This window comes from Hyperolius riggenbachi, chromosome 1, assembly GCF_040937935.1.
Source record: "Hyperolius riggenbachi isolate aHypRig1 chromosome 1, aHypRig1.pri, whole genome shotgun sequence".
Lineage (NCBI taxonomy): Eukaryota > Metazoa > Chordata > Amphibia > Anura > Hyperoliidae > Hyperolius > Hyperolius riggenbachi.
The window spans coordinates 464,731,522-464,755,034 of NC_090646.1; the positions used below are offsets into that span (position 1 = coordinate 464,731,522).

At 44.4% G+C, this 23,513-nt stretch overlaps 1 protein-coding gene across 2 annotated transcripts in view; it reads left to right on the forward strand.

Moving 5' to 3' along the window:
- SART3 (spliceosome associated factor 3, U4/U6 recycling protein) overlaps positions 1-23,513 on the forward strand; it is a 56,492-nt gene that overhangs the window by 12,203 nt on the left and 20,776 nt on the right. For both annotated transcript variants that reach the window (XM_068239624.1, XM_068239630.1), the window contains exons 3-12: positions 297-404; positions 6,052-6,236; positions 6,383-6,488; positions 6,764-6,888; positions 11,065-11,220; positions 14,447-14,585; positions 14,847-14,954; positions 16,648-16,725; positions 17,478-17,536; positions 19,556-19,665. In XM_068239624.1, the coding sequence (XP_068095725.1) occupies positions 297-404; positions 6,052-6,236; positions 6,383-6,488; positions 6,764-6,888; positions 11,065-11,220; positions 14,447-14,585; positions 14,847-14,954; positions 16,648-16,725; positions 17,478-17,536; positions 19,556-19,665 (1,174 nt within the window). The remainder of the gene's footprint in view (positions 1-296; positions 405-6,051; positions 6,237-6,382; positions 6,489-6,763; positions 6,889-11,064; positions 11,221-14,446; positions 14,586-14,846; positions 14,955-16,647; positions 16,726-17,477; positions 17,537-19,555; positions 19,666-23,513) is intronic.

Sequence of the window (23,513 nt, forward strand, 5' to 3'; positions counted from 1 at the left end):
AGGGGGTTATTTTGGGGTTACCTGACTGATCTGTATATTTTACTTTCATTGCACTTCTGTTATGTCAATGGATGTTCTCTGGAATACATGGATACTTGCATAACTATATGTATCAAATATATACCGGTATATGAAAAATTGCAATAAATATGTTTGAAAAAAATAGAACAATTTAAATGTGTGATGGCATTCTGGCATTTGACCATTGCTTTTTTTTTTTTTTTTCTTTTTTTCAATATTGTCTTAAACGTTAACGCTGTACTAAAGTGCCACAATTTTACATTTGTTTCCTGCAGAGATCTGGCTGGATTGGTTGAAGGATGAAATGAAAATAGCCGAATCTGATGCGTCAAGTCGGGAGACTGTGTATGAATTGTTTGAAAGGGCTGTCAAGGATTATATGTGTAGGTCCTGCACGGCAGTGTGACTTGTCTTTTCTTCTAAATTATTGTGTTTTTGCCCAGCCAGTTGTTTGTTTCAGTTGGCTGTAGGCAGCTGAGCCAGTTATATCTAATGCCTAATACACTCCATACAATTTTCTGTTCGATTTTTCTGTAAGATTTTCTGTAATTAGATTTTCTGTAAAGTACTGGCAGAGACTGGTCATTATCTCTGGTGCATTGTCTTATGGTTATCTCTCGCTGAGTAGAACAATGCTTAATTGCTAGGAAGATAGATGGTTAGATAGATAATTTCCAACATGTTGGAAATTATTTATCTGGCAGGTAAATGTAATGCTGGGCATACACGGGTGCTGGGGAGGATTATCAATCGAGCCTGATGGCTCGATTGATAATATCTGACATGTCCGATACCCCGCCGGATCGATACTTTGCTCGATACCGGCAGGGAGAACAATAGAATAAACGTGCGCTGATTAGCTGCCGCCCGCAGGGACGAGCGGGGATCGATCCGCGGGGATGCGCCGGCATCGAGCCAGCGGCTCGATCAGGCGCCTAATCGCAGCCGTGTATGCCCGGCATAATGCTGGGTACACACGGTGCGTTCCCACACTCGATGCGCCACTCGATTCCCGGCCGCTCGATTATTTCCGAGTGCATTTCGATGATAGATCGATTCTCATGTAAAGTATGCCAAATCGACCTAAAGATTCATCGAAACGCGAATCGGACATGTCGAAAATAATCGAGCGGCCGCGAATGAAGCGGCGCATCGAGTGCGGGAACGCACCGTGTGTATCCAGCATAACAGAAAATCTTACAGAAAATTGTATGGTGTGTACTAATTCCTTTCTGGAATTCTCAGCAGGTGCTAAGTCAGTAGACAGTAAAAAGCTGATTTGAGTCATCACAGTGGTCTCTCCCCTTATACGGAAGGTCACAGTATTAAATCGCCTCCGCTCTTTAAAGAGACTGAAGCCAGATTGAAAATGGCTTTTTACCTTATATTCATCTGAGGCATGTTTGCCCCTGCTAAAACGCCACTATCCCGCGGCAGAACGAGGGGTCTTTACCCCCCAAATCCCCTCTGTGGTGCCCGGGGAGCGCTTCCTGTAGAGGCAGAGCTTTCAGCAGCAGCTCTGCCTCTTCAGCAGCAGCTCTGCCTCTTCAGCAGCAGCTCTGCCTCTTCAGCGGCAGCTCTGCCTCTTCAGCGGCAGCTCTGCCTCTTCAGCGGCAGCTCTGCCTCTTCAGCGGCAGCTCTGCCTCTTCAGCGGCAGCTCTGCCTCTTCAGCGGCAGCTCTGCCTCTTCAGCGGCAGCTCTGCCTCTTCAGCGGCAGCTCTGCCTCTTCAGCGGCAGCTCTGCCTCTTCAGCGGCAGCTCTGCCTCTTCAGCGGCAGCTCTGCCTCTACACGTGTCAGTGCGTATCTCCGTCTGTCTTCCTTCACTGAGAGGGTCGGGGAGAGGCTGATAGACGCGCATGGAGGCAGAGCTACAGCCGAAAGCTCTGCCTCCATGAGCAGCTAAATCCACGACCAAGAAAGCCGTGGATTTTGCAGGGGGGATTTGGGGGGTAAAGACCCCTCGTTCTGCCGCGGGATAGCAGCGTTTTAGCAGGGGCAAACATGCCTCAGATGAATATAAGGTAAAAAGCCATTTTTAATCTGCCTTCAGAGTCTCTTTAATGTGGCCACACACAATGTAACAAAATCATCTGATTTTTAGGTGTAGCAGATCTAAAAGGATTGCATAGAAAATCAAATGCTACGTTTCTTTACATTGATAGATATCAATGGATTTTGTAGAAATATTTGATGAATTCTTTACTGTAGGTTCACACTTGAATACAAAATGGTCTGTTTTGCAGAACGGACCGCACCAGATTCATTTAGACGTGTGCCAGCTTGTCCTTTCAGTGTCCATTTTATTCAGTGCAGTGCCAGAATGCACACTCGAGGCATGCATGTCTTTTCTGGACACTGTGACAAAAGTCTATATGTGTCTGAAAGCTGTGGAGGATGACATTGTATGAGCTTTTACTGCCCTCTGCACAGAACTCACCAAGTGTGTCCCTACACTTAGAGCTTAGTGAAGAATTTATTATTAATCATTGAAAAATATAAATACAATTTGACCAAAATGTTCAGTATAGCGCTACTCTGGATCACTCTATCATGTCTATACAGGACAATACTTAAGCCCCGTCTACACGGGGAGAGGTTGTAGCGATCCGGCGGCTCGATTAGCCGCCGGATCGCCTCTTCCGCGTGCCCGCCGCGTCCCCGCTCGCGCGCCGCATTCGATTCCCCGCTCGTCTCCGCCGGCGCCGCTTATCTTCCGCTCGATTCCCTGCCATTGTCCCCTTGCGGGGGAGCGAGCAGGGAATCGACGGTGCGGAGATCCGTCCTGTCGGATCTTATCAATCGAGCCGCATCAGCGGCTCGATTGATAAGGAGCATCGCGGCCGCATCTACTCGTGTAGATGCGGCTTAACACCTACACCACACCCAATCTGGTGAGACTCACCACATGGTCAGACCATCAAGGTCTTATTGCACCTTGGTGTGACCTGGGAATAACTCCAACGTGCAATCAGACCTTAGTGGTCTGACCATGCGGTGAGTCTCACCAGATTGGGTGTGGTGTAGGTGTAATCAATTGAAGACCTGTGCTGCTTTAGCAACTAGGACTGTTATTTCAATTGAAGGTATACAGCAGTGCGCACTGAATAGAAAATGTGGTTAATAAAATTGGAATCATGTGTGACCACCTTTTGCAGGAAAGGATCATAACCATTCTCTGGTTGAACTCGATGGACGTATGTCTTTTTTTTTTTCAACCAAAATAACTATGTAACTATATTTTTTATAACTTGTTTTTATTAAATTACTTTTTTTTTGCATGTTTTATTTGATTAAACCTTGAAGTCAGTTTGTTTGCCTAAAATTGTGTCTTTAAGGTAAACCTGTAGTGAGAAGCAAATGGAGATTGGCATCTTTATAGCAAAAAGTGCTAGAAGTAGAGGGTCAGAATGACAGCCAGATAAGTAGCCGTCAAACCACTTCTGTGGCAGTGGCCAGTTTTAGCTTGAAGGAGCAGTCGTGAATGCAATTATTAGCTGGTCCAAAAAGAACCACTGTTGAACTGGCGACAGGGGTTGCGAGTGTCCAAGGTTCAACTATACGCTCAGGGATTGAAGGCTAACCAATCTGGTCCCACAGAAGAGCAATGGTAGCAATAATTGCTAAATAAAAATAAAAACACTGAAAGCTCCTACAATTGGCATGTGAGTATCAGAACTGGACAGAGTGGCCTGATCTGATGAATTATATTTTCTTTGACCTTTAATCTGATTGTCTGGGAGATGTGCTGGAAAAACAACTCTGATCCATAGAGACCCCATGGACCTTACAGGACTCAAAAGATCTGCTGTAACATCTTGGTGTCAGATACCACAGGACACCTTTACAATCCTATGGAGTCCATGCCTCCATGGTTCAGATGTGCTTCAGAAGTGGACCTATACAATATAAGGCATGTGGTTTAAGGCTGGTTTCACAGTGGGACGTTATAAGTCCCACGTTACAGCAGCCAGTAACGCAGCCTAACTCACAGCACTGTAAAATCAGTGTGCTGTTCACAGTGCACACGTTGCGTTACATAGTAATGCAGCACGTTTAAACAAAGTGCTGCATGCTGTACGTTATACTGGGCTAAGCCACGTTATACTGTTTGCACATGCTCAGTAATGTTGGAGGAGGAGGTCTCCCCTCCCCCTCTGCTGCCAGCCACATGGCTAATTAATATTCACTGCACTGTGGTGACTTGTGGTAAGACTGTAGTGTTGTCCGGATCATGAACGAACCGTTCATTTGATCCGGATCTTTTTTGTGAGTCGAATCATCCGGATCATCACAATGAAAGATTCGGTTCACAGTGGATGTCTGTCTGGAAGAAACAGGAACATACAGAATTTACAGTGTAGGGAAAGTCCTGTCCTGCTAGTCATTTCACCCAGTCTGCTTCCCTAGTAAAATGATTCAAATGACTCGGTTCAAACATCCGGATCTTTTCAATGAACCGATTCAAATGATCCGAATCCTTAAAAAGATCCGGACTTCCTATCACTAACCTGGAGCGGCTGCTTTGAGAGCTGCATAACGCAGCTCAATCTGACGTCCAACTTCAACACCACCATGCGTTGCGTTAGGGGCACGTTATCCGACCATAACGTCCCCTAAATAAGTGTGTATTGAAAGTGGATAATTAACCACTTCTCTACCACAGCGTTTTTCCCCTAAAAACCACAGCAATTTTAACATTTCAGGGAGGCAAGGGTTAATGGGGGTATAATTTATTAAAAAACAAACAAAAAAAAAAAAAAACACTGATGCTGATCACTCACTAATGCTGTATTAGTTATCTGAGATCCTCTCACGAGTGATCTCAGTAACTGTAAAGCTGGCCATACACTGGCCCGATTTGCGCCCATTTCGACAGCAGATTCGATCACTGGGATCGAATCTGCTGCCAATCGTTCACGCTACACTCCGAATTTCGTTCCATTTTGTCCGATCGCGCCGTGCGGAAAGTAACTGTCGATCGCCCGCGGGTAAAGAGCGCATCGCTAGCGGCGTTCGAGTGCCCGACGACCGACGCAATAGAGCCTGCATACATTACCTACTCCGCCGGCGCGACTCCAGTCTCCCGGTCACCGCTGCTCTGTCTGCGCTCTGGTCTCCAGGTCCGGCATGCCTCACTTCTTCTAGCCCGGCAGGAAGTTTAAACAGTAGAGGGCGCTCTACTGTTTAAACTTCCTGCCGGGCTAGAAGAAGTGAGGCATGCCGGACCTGGAGACCAGAGCGCAGACAGAGCAGCGGTGACCGGGGGACTGGAGTCGCGCCGGCGGAGCAGGTAATGTATGCGGGCGGGCGGGGGCAGCTGCAGCAGCACCACCACAACAGATTGTGAACGGTTTCAGGCTGAAATCGGTTCACAATCTGTTTGCTGTAAAGGTAGCCATACGATCCCTCTCTGATCAGATTCGATCAGAGAGGGATCTATCTGATGGCAAATCGACCAGTGTATGGCCACCTTAACAGCATAGTGACTGATTCAATGTTTACACACATTCTGAATGAATGAGCACTGTCATTGGCTTTGGCAGTGCTTATTCAAACTTGTAAGCACTTTGATTGGCTGACCAGCGGGTGCCGAACGCGACCGCACATCCGCGTGCACGCGACCGTGCATCCGCGTGTACGCGATCGCGAACGCTCACAGCGGGAAAACAAACAGGAGATGCCTGTCTACGCCCTTGTGACCCAGGTGAATTTTAAAGGGGCGTAGATAAGCGTGGCAAAGGTTGCTAAGTGGTTAAGTGTTAGATCCACGTTCGGTTTCTTGCCCTGTTTAACGCAGCATGACTCGGCACTGAAGTACTGGCAAGAGACTCAGCCCATGCTTTGATAGCAGAAAAGAGTGGTGGCTATGTGTATAATGCTTTTACTAGCCATGGACTTGCTTTAAATGCGCCAGTTTCATTGTGGAGGTGATCTGACTTGAAATTTCAATTACTTTTGCAAATTTGGATTTGTGCTCTTTGCATTGCCCTATTTTATAAAGACAAAAAACTGTTTTTCCATTGCTTTAGGTCCTGAAATATGGCTGGAATACGCTCAGTACTCCATTGGGGGAATGGGAGAAGAAGGTGGCATTGCCAAAGTGCGATCTATCTTTGAGAGGGCTTTGACAGCTGTCGGCCTTCATATGACCAAAGGATCAGCTATATGGGATGCCTACAGGGAATTTGAAAATGCAATACTGGGGACGATCCAGGTAACAGAACCGTGAAATGTTTTTGTTTTTATGAAACTTTATTTATGAAGCGCTAACATATTATGCAGCGCTGAGCAGTAGATAGACATTAAAGCATCATTTCTGCTATCTGTATTTTGATTAATCAGTTGTTTTTGCCTGTTTAGCCCCCTCCTGGTAGCATACCTTCACCAGAACAGCAGCAAATGCTCAATGCACAGCTTGAAAGGATCCACACATTGTTTAAGCGGCAGCTGGGTGTGCCTCTCCTAGGTAAGAGCCAGGACTTCTGATTAAACTAGATGTCTAGCTTGTTGTATTAACAATATGGTCATTATTATAACAGCATGGAATATAATAATCTGCTTCAGCTGCTCACTGTAGTAAAAGGCTTTATTATACAGATGTTTCATTTAGCATTAAAAAGATACAACTGTTAATTTTATATTCAGTAGTGCAGACTACTGACCATTATAATTTGTAGCATGTTTAGTTGATGTTTGTTATGATGTTCCGTGTGTGTTTTACTGATGAGATATATTTGACAGACATGAACTCTACTTTTGCGGAGTATGAGGACTGGTCAGAAGATCCCATTCCAGCCCCTGTTGTAGCCAACTACAAGAAGGCATTGCAGCAGGTTGAGAAGTATAAGCCATATGAGGAGGCACTGGTGAGAATCAAACTTACTGGTAGTTTTTTCTAAATAAAAGTTTCAGGATGTTTTTTTTTGTTTGTTTTGTGTGAAGTGTTAACCCCTAATAGACTAACCAATTGTCCCCACCTATACTTGGCCTTAAAGGACAACTATAGCAAGAGGGCTATGGAGGCTGCCATATTTATTTCCTTTTAAGCAATACCAGTTGCCTGACTGTTTTGTTGATCCTTAGCCTCTGATACTTTTTACTTTTAGCTGCAGACCCTGAACAAGCACATGCAGCTCAGGTGTTTTGACAATCACCTCAATTCACTAAGATCATGCTGGAGATAATAAGGCAAGAGAAAACTTGCCACCACACAGTGAGAGTGTTATCTTATCTCTTCATTCCTTCAGGGCTTGTTTCCACTGTTGCGACGCGATTTCGGCCGCATTCCGACGCTTGTAAAAACGCATGCGGATGCGTTTCCACATGCGTTTTTACCCGCGATTTCGCCTGCGATTTCGCATGGCAGGGTGCCATGCGAAATTAACCATGACACTGCCAGGGCTAAATAAAATTGAAAAAGGTGCGAAATCGCACGCGAAATCGCGGGTAAAAACGCATGTAACAAACGCATGCGTTTTTACTATTAAATACATTAGCGGCGATTCGCACGGATTCCCGACGCAGGCGAAATCGTTGGCTCTTTTGTGCGTTTTTTTCACGCTGAAAAAAACGCACCTCAACAACGCTACAGTGGAAACAGGCCCATCCACTTGTATTACATGTGCGGATCTGCATGCGTTGGATGCATGCAGATTCGCGATAGTGGAAACGAGCCCTAAGTTACCTCCTCTGTAGTTAGTTTCACATGCAGTTAATTAACAGCCTGTCTAATTCTGTAGTTATTTTAAGGACTGAAACGTTAACTTAAAGACAGAAGAGTTTAGGTTTGCCTGAGGTAAAATGTCTCCTGAATACTACATGCCTTATCACCATGGTGACAGCTCTAGAAATGTTATTAAAGACAGGAGATAAGCTTAGTGAATTGGGGCCATTGTCAGATCTGGCAAGATTATCTGCATGCTTGTTTCTGGTGTGATTCAGACACTACTGCAGCCAAATAGACCAGCAGGACTGCCAGGCAACTGGTATTGTTTAAAAGGAAACAAATGTGGCAGCCTCCATATTCTTCTCACTTCAGTTGTCCTTTAATATACCTCAGAGAGGAAAATAAACTGAAAAAAACAATTCTATTCTCCCCCCCCCCCTTTTTTTATATATCCCACAGTTTTGTTTTATTTTATATTTAAATCTAGTTTTTACAGTTTCTCTGCTCAATGACACCTTCATTGAAGTATGCCAAAGCTCAAATCTATGACTTACTGTATGGACCTTTTTTTTTTTTTTTTTTCTTTATCTCTTTCCTGCTCCCAGATGCCATTTACTGACAGAAAAGTGTTTTTATGGCTGTAATTAGTTATCAGTGAGGTTTATGCTACAGTCTGAACCAGTCCAACCCGGTCCCGACCCAGACAGAAACTGTCAATTTCATACCCGATGTTTAACTCTTTCAGACAGAGAGAGAAAAAAACACAGCATAGTTATTTGTATGCTTGGCACTGTACACATACATGTCTATCTCATCATGTCACCTCGGTTGTCCTTTAAGATTCATGGGCACCTGTAAAGCCTGCTGCCTATAGTGATTTAATGTGATCACTTGGGTGACAGCTTGGGGACCCAACACTGTATAAATACATTGCTATGTTGTTGCCTAGCAATGCATCTATACAGCACTAAGGTCCCTAAACTGTGCGGCTCCCTAGCAATCGCATGCAATGGTTTGCTACATTCCCGAATAGAGATGAAATATGGCATATATGGTATTGTTTTAACTGGGATGAGTCAGATAATGTATTTTGGGGTCATCTACATCATGACGCTGCTCAATCCCGATTCTCCTCAGACCGGAGGGTACAGCTGCCGTGCAGGGAGCATGCGATTGCTGGATCCAGGCTTGATGGTAAGTGGCTGGATCGGGGGATGGGGGTGGTGGGGATCGAGGGGGGGAAGGTACTTTACCTCACTTTATCGCTGCCTACAGTATACAAGAGCCCTTACCCCTAGCTAACTTAAACTGTGGGGCTCCTGTACCTAGCTAGCCTACACTGAGTGACAATCTGTACCTAGGTAGCCTAAACAGAACACCTGTACCTACCTGCCTATACTGAGCGATACCTATACCTACCTAGCTTATACTGGGGGAGACTTTTACCTAACTAGCCTATACAGGGGGACACCTATACCTAGGTAGCCTATACAGGGGGACACCTGTACCTAGGTAGCCTATACAGGGGGACACCTATACCTAGGTAGCCTATACAGGGGGACACCTGTACCTAGGTAGCCTATACAGGGGGACACCTGTACCTAGGTAGCCTATACAGGGGGACACCTGTACCTAGGTAGCCTATACAGGGGGACACCTGTACCTAGGTAGCCTATACAGGGGGACACCTGTACCTAGGTAGCCTATACAGGGGGACACCTGTACCTAGGTAGCCTATACAGGGGGACACCTGTACCTAGGTAGCCTATACAGGGGGACACCTGTACCTAGGTAGCCTATACAGGGGGACACCTGTACCTAGGTAGCCTATACAGGGGGACACCTGTACCTAGGTAGCCTATACAGGGGCGACACCTGTACCTAGGTAGCCTATACAGGGGCGACACCTGTACCTAGGTAGCCTATACAGGGGCGACACCTGTACCTAGGTAGCCTATACAGGGGGACACCTGTACCTAGGTAGCCTATACAGGGGGACACCTGTACCTAGGTAGCCTATACAGGGGGACACCTGTACCTAGGTAGCCTATACAGGGGGACACCTGTACCTAGGTAGCCTATACAGGGGGACACCTGTACCTAGGTAGCCTATACAGGGGGACACCTGTACCTAGGTAGCCTATACAGGGGGACACCTGTACCTAGGTAGCCTATACAGGGGGACACCTGTACCTAGGTAGCCTATACAGGGGGACACCTGTACCTAGGTAGCCTATACAGGGGGACACCTGTACCTAGGTAGCCTATACAGGGGGACACCTGTACCTAGGTAGCCTATACAGGGGGACACCTGTACCTAGGTAGCCTATACAGGGGGACACCTGTACCTAGGTAGCCTATACAGGGGGACACCTGTACCTAGGTAGCCTATACAGGGGGACACCTGTACCTAGGTAGCCTATACAGGGGGACACCTGTACCTAGGTAGCCTATACAGGGGGACACCTGTACCTAGGTAGCCTATACAGGGGGACACCTGTACCTAGGTAGCCTATACAGGGGGACACCTGTACCTAGGTAGCCTATACAGGGGGACACCTGTACCTAGGTAGCCTATACAGGGGGACACCTGTACCTAGGTAGCCTATACAGGGGGACACCTGTACCTAGGTAGCGTATACAGGCGGCATCTAGACCTGGCTACCTACCTACAATAATGTGCGGGGGAAGACAGATGGGTACCGTGCGGGGGCGACGCAGGACAGGTAATGTATAAATGCACACACGGGACCGGTTTGTAAGCAGCTCAAGGTGTTAATCCTTAATTTTATGTCAATGGTGGTGTTGCATAGATCTGTCATTACATAGATCTGTTCACATTATGCTGTGTTTGTCTCCATGCATTGACTTGCTAGCAGTTGTTCCACAGGAGCAGTTAATTGGTGGAAACACTGCTGTCATTTACCCATGGGAAAGAGCCCTAAGTTAAAATGGAGAGCCCATAAAACAATGAATTTTGCATTGTCCTTTCAAATTTGTTGGGCAGTACTGCTAATATGGAGGAGTCCTAATGAGTCATGTGTTTTCCCGTGCCATCTACTTACTTTGAGATTGTATGTATGTATGTATGTACATACATACATACACATTTCATCATTTCAAATTTAAAAAAAATGTAGTACCTCTTATATATGGTATAGGAGTAGCAATGGAATGAACGATGAGTGATTTGTGTTTATTTTTTGATCTCTTTGCTTTGTTTCCACTGTTCAATGGAGTGACGCTGGAATGTTGCCATATACTTATGCATATTATGGACTGGTGTCATGCATGTCTCTGATACTCTTCAGGCCTTCTTCTGTGTTGTTTGGTCCAGGCCATAATGGCTTTAACCTTCCATCTTCTGCTTCACTAGCTGGCTGCAGAGACTCCGAAGTTAGCGGAATACCAAGCTTACATTGATTTTGAGGTGAAGGAAGGAGACCCGGCTCGCATCCAGCTTATATTTGAACGTGCATTGGCTGAGAATTGTTTGGTGCCGGATCTTTGGGCAAGATACACTCAGTACCTGGTAAGTACAGATGGCGGTTGGAGGGTCAGTTTATGTATACCCGTGCATTGTAAAGCTTTGCATTATCAGCTATGTCATTACATGTATTGCAACAGAAGTTCATTTTTGGCTTAGAAGTTGCATGTTTAAAACGGTACTGGAGATTTTTTTTAAATGATCTGGGCAAGCTGGCCAGTAATATTTTGAAAGATCTTTGTAGTAAATAAACTATAAACTTGAAGCCATAAAAATTACCTTTTTCCTGGCCAGTTATCCTAAGCAATAAGATCATAGGAGATACGCCGCATTCCTGCGGCAGAACAATGTATTTATACCTCCGAAATCCCCGGGGCAAAATTCGGCGATCCTTCTGGGTAGAGGCAGAGCTGTGCGCAGTAGCTCCTGCCTCTGCTCAAGTCAATCTCCACGTCCCCCCGCCCCTCTGTCTTCTTCCACTTAGAGGGGCGGGGAGAGGTGGAGATCCGCAGAGATTGACTGGAGGCAGAGCTACAGCGCAGAGCTCTGCCTCCCCAGGGCAGCACAATCTGCAGCCTGCAAAGTTGTGGAACTTTGCCCCGGGATTTTGGGGGATATGAATACCTTGTACTGCCGTGAGGATGAGGCGTATCAGCTATGATCTTATTGCTTAAAGATAAACTCCGACCAAGAATTGAACTTTATCCCAATCAGTAGCTGATACCCCCTTTTACATGAGAAATCTATTCCTTTTCTCAAACAGACCATCAGGGGGCGCTGTATGACTGATATTGTGGTGAAACCCCTCCCACAAAGAAATTCTGAGTACGTACTCTTGGCAGTTTCCTGTCTGTGAACCTTGCTGCATTGTGGGAAATGGCTGTTTACAGCTGTTTCCAACTGCCAAAAAAACATGCAGCAGCTACAACAGCAGTAAAAATGTCACCATGTGATAAATGTCAGAATGTAAATCAGGGATTTAAAAGATTTTACTATGGGCAAACACTGACTAAATCATTTATACAGAATTATTGTAAAAATGAAGCACTTATTTTATTACATTATTTTCACTGGAGTTCCCCTTTAAGATAACTGGCCAGTTACCACAACCATGGTATTCACTACAAAGACCATTTCCACATTCCAGGGCCTTGCTGATGAGTCGTTCCACCCCCCCCCCCATCCTGTAGTTGGTGCCATGTGGATGTGGGTTTAAAATGTGGCTGAACTTTTTAATGTTTTAGTCAGGTGTACAATGGGCAAGTGCCACTACCCAAATCAAATAGCTGAGAGCAATAGAAAGTGAGTACCAGTATTAGTTAGGGTTATGTGCTATTGCACTATTCCGCGGATTTTACGCCGCTTTATCAAGAGCTGGGGAATCTCCATGCCGCGGAACCGGGGGAGACATCCGCCTGGGGTCCCTTCTCTCCCTGCTGGCCTGATGCTTGCGCTCTTGTCCGGATAAGTATATTACTCTTTTGTCCACTTCGTTACTTGCGCAGTATGCAGTATCAGTCACATATTGGGAATGTGTGTTTCAGCCTCACAGGTTTAGTTGTGTATTCACTTATTATTGTCTTGATCATATTGCATCTTTTTATATTTTGCATCATATTAATAGCACATTGTGTGTCCATTATTAGTAATTGTCACTAGGAATTTTGCACTTTATCACTGGTATGCTCGCAATTTACTGAACCCGGGTTCAAGCCCAGTGGGTGGCTCTTCCTTGAGCACCCCTGGGGCTATGTAATATATTGCTTATATATATAATAATTGAGCGCTCTATACTCATGGTATTTTTCTAATGCCTATAATATTGATGCTACAGGCGGCATGAATGTTTTAATAGTTTTTAAATGTTTATAGTGACTTTTATTGAACTGAATAAAATTTGCATATTTTTGAAGACTTTATATGTGTGGTGCTGTTTTCAAAAGGGCCTAGTTCTCTTGTTCGTATACAATTCCCTATTGGTCCTAGCACACACATGGGTAGTATTGCAGAGATCCTTTCATTGTTTACTCCATAGAGCTTGCCGCATGCCCAGGTATCAGGTGTGGTGGGAATAGGCATGTAACAATGACCAAAGTCCTGGGTATGGAATAGGCGCCCGAGAGCCAACACTGCCCACAGACCCCGCCGCACACCCAGTCCAAGTATCAAGCATAGACTACACAGGCATATGTTAGTCTGTCGTCTTATCTTGAAACTGAATCTTCCATCTTTCCCTATGGTCATTTTACATCTGTGCATTATAAAATACCTTAGGGAACCATAGCACTCTGGCCTTGCAGCGCTGGGTCCCTGGTTTGAATGCTAGCCAGAGCAATATCTTCACGGAGTTTGTATGTTCTCCCTGTGTCTGCGTGGATTTCCCCTGGGTACTACTGCACAGGCACAGAACGCTCCCAGCCACAGGAGCGAGACAGGGGGCGCAGCTGCACTGCACATGCGCTGACTGGCTGCGACTAGTCAAACTTAAGGTGGCCACTAATGATCCAACCTTTTTCATCCAATCTTACCATCTCTATGTAATATAAGGGAACTGCCTCATTTATCCATTCAATGTATTTACTCAATGTATCCTTATACTACATAGATTTGGTAAGATTGGATGAAAAATATTGGATCATTAGTGGCCACCATAATGGGGCTTGTAACAGGAGAAGGAGGGGACGGATGAAGACAGCGTGGGAGCCATCGGTGCAGAGGGGTCTGGAGGAAGCCCCAGGTATGTATACATTTTTTTATTATTCGTCTCTGGTACACTTTTTAAGATTTGGTGGGGGGGGGGGGGGGTAACATCCACCAGGCCTCTAGACTTTCTCCAGGCCCTAGGCAATGGTCTAGGTTTGCCTTGTGAATAATCCAGCTCTGCTAAAACAATGGGGAGAGTATGTGGCAGCCCACTCACATACACCCTGGAAGGCAAGGTAGTTTCCTGAATACTTTGTAGTGTAATGCAGAGGCGGCAGCAGTCACACCAGGATCCCAGCATAAGTCATTTGTGTGAATGAAAAAACAAAACGAAAACATACCACTTCTGCTCAGAGTATTCCTATAGAGGGGCTTCAAGTCAGGTCATCTAAACAGAATGTATTTGAAACTAGATTGTATAAAGCTACCTTAGCGAAGGAAAGATTTAACGTTTTTTTTTGCAGTATTTCATGAATACTGTCTTAACTGTTAATCAGTGAATCATTTAACAAGCTTGAACTCAGATGTAATAGAAAAATCACCTAATATCACTCCATCTGGTCTTTAGGACAGACAGCTTAAAATGAAAGAATTGGTTCTTTCTGCTCACGACCGTGCTGCTAGGAATTGTCCATGGACTGTGGGCCTTTGGAAAATGTACATTCTTGCCCTGGAGCGACATAGTGTAGAGCACAGCACCGTGACTGGTAAGTTTGCAACTAACTACATCTGAGTGAACTGCTTTGTAAGTGTAAGCTGTAAAAATTCAGGAGCACGTGTGAATATCCTTTAAAACCGTAATATGGGATGAGTGGAGGTACCTGTAGTGTGATAAATGACTCTGGTCATGATAGATATGTTGTAACAAATTCTGCTTTTTCTTTTCTTGCACCTTTGTACAGAAAGTTGTTTCACACATTTAATTTTGTTAGCCTGTCACGTAAACCCATTGATTTTCATTTCCATAGAAAACTTTGAGAAGGCTCTAAATGCTGGTTTCATCCAAGCCACAGATTATGTAGAGATTTGGCAATCATACTTGGATTATCTCCGAAGAAGAGTAGACTTTACAAAAGGTAACTGATTTATCCACAGTCTGTGGTTGTTTTTTTTTCAATGGGCACATTGACAACTAACATGCAGCTGTTGGTCACAATCACTAAAATGCTTGCTTTGTGTCACCAAAACCCCCTTCAACTGATTTCCCCAGTATAATAAATGAAGTGTACTTGACTGCTTGTGCAAACAATACTGTCCTGTAAAGTAAGAATTCATTTTTCCAGTATTCTGTTTAACTGAAGTGTAGCATGATATGTGTACAAAATTCTGGCAGTTTAAGGGCTCGTTCAGATTATACGTGCTGCCGTGCACATTTTGGCAGCGCGTATAGTGTGCGACACGCAAGAACGGTAGAAGGGCATAGACAGCCCTTCTACCGTTCCCACAATATTGCGTGCTGCACACATTTTTGGGAATCGCAGCGCAGATCCCATTCATTGTAATGAATGGGATCTGCAGCGCAGATGACATGCGATCGGACGCGTTGCGTTCCGATCGCACAGCCATCTGTGCTAAATGATGTGAACGAGGCCTAAAGGACACCAGTCAGGATCAAATTACAGTTGAGTAGCCCTTGTGAAATGGCCCTTAAAGTGAGATGAAACTCACTTTAGAAACTCTTGTACCTATTGCATGATATAAGAGTAACGCTGATTTTCTCCCCCCCCCCCCCCCTTCTTATTTTAATATACATATAAAAATATAATAACCCGGCCTACCGTCTATTGCCATTCTAATAGAGAGTGCTGTGCGGAAGGAAGTTTTTCATAGCTCACTCCCACTCCATTTCGCCTCCTCCCTCTTAGTAATGCATCACCGTGGCAACGGCTGACTATTCACTCATAAACGGACCCGAACTGCATGACTTTCCTTTGGCCCAAACATGCTGATGTCACAATGACTGACAGCAGGTTCGGGCCAGTGAAAAGCCATGCAGTTCAGGTTCATTTATGAGTGACGAGTCAGCCGTTGCCACGGTGATGTGCCACTAGGGAGGAGAAGGCGAGGAGTGGGAGTGAGCCATGCAGAACTTGCTTCTGCATCGCACTCTCTGCTACAATGGCACTGGTGGATCAGCCACATAACTATAGTTTTTTACATTTATTAAAAAATGTATTTAATGAAACCACACCATATATCTGCTTCGGATTAAGACAGAGATGATGTGCACTCTATTACCACAAGTTTTTATTATTAAATGGCATTTTTTATAACATCCTTAGTTTTCCTTGTTGGTGAAGGTTAACAAATTAAAGCCAACTTGAATGTGGAAAAAAATAACAAAAATAAAGCTAAGTCGCAGGTTAACATAGCTGAGTTCACAGTTGAAGTACAGTATATACAGTACAATATATGTAATATCCCTTATCATTCAAACCTGTTGGAACTGCAGTTTATATAGCACAACTCGAATGATTCTCTCCATGCCTTCACATTTGAAGAGCAGCACAATGATTCCTAGTAATACCCTCCCTTCCTCTAATAAAGCTACCATTATTCTGACAGCACTATTCAATGCAGAAGGGCCTTGTATGCTTGCAGTGCAGCTCTCATCCTCCAGCATGAGTACAGGAGAACACAAGAAATACAGACACTGACTATAAAATATTTTTTTAATTGTTGAATACATATATATATGAAATTATTATTATTATTTAGTATTTATATAGCGCCGACAAATGGGATAACACTTCTGACTGCATTTTCCAGATTCTAGTAAAGAGCTTGAGGAGCTCAGAACTACATTTGCTCGTGCACTTGACTACCTGAAGCAAGAAGTTGAAGAAAGTAAGTCCCAGTGTAACAAACCTGCATTTTCTGGGATGTTTGACCTATACTTCTTAAGGAAGCTTTTTTTCATGTAGGACCCTGTCTAGCTTTTATGGGCCTGTGTGAAGATGAAGGCTACCATGCAACAGGAGCAGTTAAAAAGGGCACAAAGATACTTGTTTAAAGGGTGCCAGCTATAATGGTGTCTACAATTTGTAGTGGCTATTTGTAGCTGCTATTTTTTTTTATGTCTAGCCGCTATTTGTCGTCACTGTTTGTAGATGGAATTCGGGTGCTTTTTTAAACAAGATGTCAGGGTTAGGTTAGTTGGGGCCCGGGGGGCAGGGAGGGGTTGAAGGTTAGTCGCCCACCGGGGGGGGGTTAAGGGTTAGGCACCACTGGTGGTAGGGTTAAGGGTTAGGCATTATGAGGGAACGAGATAAGGGTTAGGCACCAGCAGGGGAAGTTTAAGGGTTTAGGCACCACTAGCGGAGGGTTCTGTGTGAGAGTAGGGAGAGGTTAGGTCACAGTAAAATATCAGTAAATGTTAGATTTTTTTTTTTACAGATATTACTTCAAACCCAATACATTTCCTATCGGTTGAACTCCTTATGCCAAGCACTTGGCATACAATTCTTTTCTTTATTTGAACCCCGCATAACTTCTAGTCACATACAGTTAAAATGTATAATCAGGTTAGTTGTAGTTGGGCAAACTCTACTTTTGTAATTTATGTAACTTGTATTAATGTACATGTTTCATTTCCACAGGATTTGGTGAAAGCGGAGATCCATCTTGCAGCATAATGCAGAATTGGGCCAAAATAGAGGCAAGTATTAAAGCAAACCGTTAAACTCCCCATATTTTGCAAATTCATTATCCATACTTTAGATAGGACACAAGTACTTTGTTGTGAGTATGTGAAGTCTTGCAAAGTTAATCAGTGATGGACAGGACCTGATAGTCATAGTTGCTGAAAAAGAACAGATGTGTTGTACCTGTTTCTTGGTCATGTAAATGGCAAATTATTTTGAGACAGTAGGCTAAATTTACAAACCATAAAAGAGAATTTAAAGGGAAACTTAGGTGAACTATAAAAAAATGAGATGTACTCACCTGGGGCTTCCCTCAGCCCCCAGCAGCCGATCGGTGCCCTCGCAGCCCCGCTCTGACACTCCAGGACCCGCCGGCGAACACTTCCGGTTTGGCCGTCACCGGCCGACAGGCATGGGAACGCGAGTGATTCTTCGCATTCCCAGCCTGTATATCGCCCCCTATGCTGCTATTGGCCACAATAGCAGCATAGGGGGCGATATACTGGCTGGGGGGGGGGGCGATATACAGGCTGGGAACGCGAAGAATCATTCGTGTTCCCATGCCTGTCGGCCGGTGACGGCCAAACCGGAAGTGTTCGCCGGCGGGTCCTGGAGCGTCAGAGCGGGGCTGCGAGGGCACCGATCGGCTGCTGGGGGCTGAGGGAAGCCCCAGGTGAGTAAATCTAATTTTTTATAGTTCACTTAAGTTTCCCTTTAAAGTATGCTTGAAATGGAGGGGAATGGGATTTTTGCTTACCTGGGGATTCTTCAGCCCCCTTTAGTCTGTCAGCTCCTGCGGTGTCGTTCCAATGTGATCCATTGTGCCGCTAGCAACCCTGCTGTGCCTGAAACGGTGTGTGCGCATTAGCCCCAGTCTGGCAGACTCTAATTAGGCTGCTGCAGCAGCACAACGGATTGGACCGGGAGGACACTGAGGGAGCATACAGACTACAGGGGACTGGAAGAATTCCCAGGTGTGTACAAATCCTCTTGTCCCCTCCCTCTCAGGTTTACTTTAAAATTATACTTTACAACAAGACAGACCGGGCACTGTCACTTTAAATGATTTTAATCCTCTTCATGCCACAGATAATACACAGACATCTGTCATATAGCGATACATCAAACCTGAATATGCAGTGGTGCGGGGGTGCTTGGGATTGGGGTGACCAGGGTATAAGACGGCACTACAGCCGTTACACGCCGGACTGGCGCTTGCTCACGTGCGTGTGTCCTGGCCACTGGCGCTTCCTCACGTGCGTGTGTCCTGGACACACAGGACACACGCACGTGAGCAAGCGCCAGTCCGGCGTGAAACTGCTGTAGTGCCGTCCTTCTATCCCCTCGTCACCCCAATCCCAAGCACCCCCGCACCACTGCATATTCAGGTTTGATGTATCGCTATATGACAGATGTCTGTGTACTATCTGTGGCATGAAGAGGATTAAAAGCATTTAAAGTGACGGTGCCCGGTCTGTCTTGTAAAGTATTTCTGCAAAGTGTTTTCCGCTTGTTGTATCCCAGCTGCACGTCTCCCAGCTTGTCCAGCGAGCCACTACACACGTGCAGTTTGGGGTGAGAACTACATTCATTTATACAGATACAGAGCAAGTTCTTTGTCCCTCACAAGGTCTACTACTGAGTGGCGAGTGGTTGTGCTGTCCTATAGTGTACTTGCTTACTTTAAAATTATACTTTTTCCATAGAATGGATTTAATTTACCAAGAACATTTTGATTCTTAAAATTCCCTGCCACTTCATACATGTGATATGACATATATATGTGTTATATTTGTTGCTTTCATGAGCTAAACTAATTTGCATATTCATAATTTGAGCTGAACTGAGTAGGTACATAGTTTTATGACATATTTGCAGTTATAGGTCTTGTAAATATGTATGGTATTTTTGGCTGAATCAGAATACTTTTTTTTTCTTTCTTTTTCACATTTTGTTTGCATTGATTACATGTAAACCTGCTTGTAAGCTTTCAGTTTCCACTGTAAAAACCACTGCTTCTCCCCAAACTCTAGGCTCGACACTGCAACAACATGCAAAAAGCCAGGGAGCTTTGGGATAGCATCATGACAAAAGGCAATTCCAAGTTTGCCAATATGTGGTTGGAGTACTACAATTTGGAAAGGCAAGTATAAATATCGTATGAGCGTATTATATCTTTTGCTTCAAGCCTAATTTAAGGGAACCTTAAAGAGACACTGAAGCGAAAAAAAAAAATATGATATAGTGAATTGGTTGTGTACTATGAATAATTACTAGAAGATTAGCAGCAAAGAAAATATTCTCCTATTTTTATTTTCAGATATATAGTGTTTTTTCTAACATTGCATCATTCTATAATATGTGCAGATTACACAACACTCAGCATTCAAAATGATTATTTCAGAGCAGTCTGTGAAGTAATGACCTCTCCTCTGGCAGAGAAAAATTAAATAGTTCAATAACAGTTGAGATAATAAGTCAGATAACAGCCCTCTCCACAACTTGGAAAGTCGTAGAGCTTAATAGCTTGTTTGCGTAGAGATAACTGGAGTTTCTTAACTCTTCCTGTACTGGAAACAATTAGACTGATGTATCTGATCTTAATGTTTTATTTCTTAGCTGTACTACACATACAAATCATAATATCATAATTTATTATTTTTTTTCGCTTCAGTGTCTCTTTAATGCCTGGTATAAACACTGTGCAATTTTCAGTCAGATTGACAGTCTAATCGATATATTTCCATCAGGTTGTTTTTCTGATTGATTTTGTAAAGAAGTGATTAGAAAAACAATCAGAAAAATGATCGGAAATCAGATTGCACCTGTCGGAAATAATTGATTTGACTGTCAGTGTGACCGAAAAGTGCATCGTGTGCATTAGTGACATGATGAGAGATAGACATGTATGTATGGTGCCTAGAACACAAATAGGCTCTGCCTAAAAGGGTTAATATTCAGCTATGCAACTGACCGTTTTTCTCCAGTCACACTACTGATAAGGAATTACAGCCATACAATTCTTTGCTGTAGGAAGCCCAGTTCTCTGGCTGGAGAGGATAGATTAAAAAAAGTCAATAGTTCATACATTTGAGCACTCTGATTCACAGAGACAGACTGTTACATTCAGCTGAGACAAAACGATAGATTTGCTTTTTTACGTTTTTTTTTTAAACCTAACATAAAACTAGGATACGTAAAAGTTAGTTTCAGGAGTTGGAGGATAGATAGAATTGTTTTTCCCAGAGCTGTGGAGTCGGTCCAAAAATCCACCGACTCCGACTCCTCAGTTTAGGATTCCACCGACTCAGACTCCACGACTCCGACTCCTCTAATTTGCATATTACAATTTTGTTGATTAAAAGTATGTAACATGAAATTCGTCTCTTAACTGCCAACGCTTAGGAATTTTACAAGACAACTGAAGTGAGAAGGATATGTAGACTACTATATTTATTCCCTTTAGACTAAAACTAGTCCTTGGTAAGAGTACTTGTAAAAGGTACAAACCGGAACAAAGAACATCTATCAGGCCCTAGGCAATGTAAGTGTGGGTACATGTAAGAATGATGTGCAGGTACTCTGCAGGGGAATGAGGAGATTGTAAACAGACAACACCTCTGTGTTCAATGTGCACAGCATTCTCAGTGGATTCCCTGCAGCTCTGTGGGGAGTGCATATGTAGAGTATAGTACTACTGTGTAACAAAGTAAATCTGAGACAGATGAAATTAAAGTTTTATACATACCTGAGGCTTCCTCCAGCCGCCTTCAGGATAATCAGTCCCTCGTTGTACTCCTCCACCACCTGGATCTTCTGCTATGAGTCCAGGTACTTGAGCCAGTCAGGCGTAGTGCGCATGCACACACTCCGCCGCCAGGAGCATACTACACCTGTGCAGCACTATTGCGCAAGTGCAGAATGTTCCTGGCTGTGGGAGCAGCATGCGGCCGGACTGCGCTGACTGGCTGAATTACCAGGACTCATAGCAGAAGATTCAGGTGGTGGAGGACAGCGAGGGACTGATTAGCCTGAAGGGTGCTGGAGGAAGCCCCAGGTATGTATAAAACTTTACTTTTCATCCGTCTCAGTTACCCTTTAAAGCGAACCTTAAGTCACTTAAAAAGAATGAGATGAACTCACCTGGGGCTTCCCTCAGCCCCCAGCAGACGATCGGTGCCCTCGCAGCTCCGCTCCGATGTCCCAGGACCCGCCGGCGACGACTTCCGGTTTCGCCGTCACCGGCCGACAGGCATGGGAACGCGAGTGATTGTTCGCGTTCCCAGCCTGTATATCGCCCCCTATGCTGCTATTGCGGCCAGGAGTCACCAAACCAAATTTTAATAACATATCAAATTATTTGATTTCATCAGCAAAGGGAGTGCGTACATTTGCATAAATCAGCATCAATGCGGAATTATTTCCATCCCGTTGACCATCTCTATTAGTGACATGGCTACACATCAGGCTTTATTCTTACAGCATAGATGTTATTTAGTATATATAAGAGATTCCTGTGTACACATCATATATACAGTCACAATCAGATATGTATATCTGACCTTAAAAATACGGGGACTGCTTTATTGAAGCAGCACAAGTAACTAATTTTGATTGGTTTATTTCATTTTTGTGGACAAAGCACAGCTTTTACTGTATATATACTGTATATATACATTATTTTTAATGACTATTATCTGAGAAATAGAACATTTTATCATATTTTCTATTTTAATTACAGTTACAAATTCATTAGGAGTCGGAGTCGGTGCATTTTTTCCCGACTCCGACTCCAGGCACCCAAAATTGCCCGACTCTCCGACTCCGACTCCACAGCCCTGGTTTTTCCTCTTCACTTCGTTTTCACTCAAATTTTACTTTAAAGCGGAATATAACCCTGCATTTCAACTTTGCTCTAAAACATTATTTACAGTATATTATATGCAACCAGCATTTTTTTTTTACTAGACCAGCATTGGAAGGGTTACACAGAGCTTTCAAGTTCCTGGAGATTTCTGCAGACACATCCGAAGCTGAAATAGATACATTTTGTTTACATAAATGTATCTAAGTGTTGAATGTGACTCATCTCTCTGACTGAGAAGGAGCTTGGAGGACAGCCAAAGAGCGTGTAACATTTATCAATAGATACATGTAACTAAATAGAATGTATCTATCTGAACTTCTGCATATCTCGACCTTTAAACCTCTGTGTTTAACCCTTCCAGTGCTGGTCTAGTAAAAAAAAAAATTGCTTTTTGCATATAATATGCTTTAAATAATATTTTAGAGCAAAGTTGAAATGCAGGGTTATATTCCGCTTTAAAGGGAACCTGAAGATACTTTAAAGAGACACTGAAGCGAGAAAAATTCTCGCTTCAGAGCTCATAGTAAAACGCCGCTAACCCGCGGCTAAACGGGGGTCCCTTCACCCCCAAACAGCCCCCCCTGCAAAATCAATGACCAAATTGGTCGTAAATTTTGCTCTTCCTGGAGGCAGGGCTAACGGCTGCAGCCCTGCCTCTCAGCGCATCTATCAGACGCGCAACGCCGCCTCTCCCCCGCCCCTCTCAGTGAAGGAAGACTGAGAGGGGCGGGGGAGAGGCGGAGGTACGCGTCTGATAGACGCGCGGGAGGCAGGGCTGCGGCGGTTAGCCCTGCCCCAATGCGGAAGAGATTCCGCGATGTACGGAGGGGATTTGGGGGTAAAGGGACCCCCGTTAAGCCGCGGGATAGCGGCGTTTTAGCAGGGGCACACATGCCCCTGCTAACTATGAGGTCTGAAGCGAGATTTATTCTCGCTTCAGACTCTCTTTAAGAAAAAAAAAGTTTCACTTACCTGGGGCTTCTGCCAGCCCCCTGCAAGCGCCCTGTGCCTGCGTTGTCCTGTAATGATCCTCCGGTCTCCTGCTGTTGGGTAAATTTCAGTATCGTGACTTGCAAGTCGACAGTTAATGCACCTGCATGGCCCTGGCCGCGTGCGTCCACGCT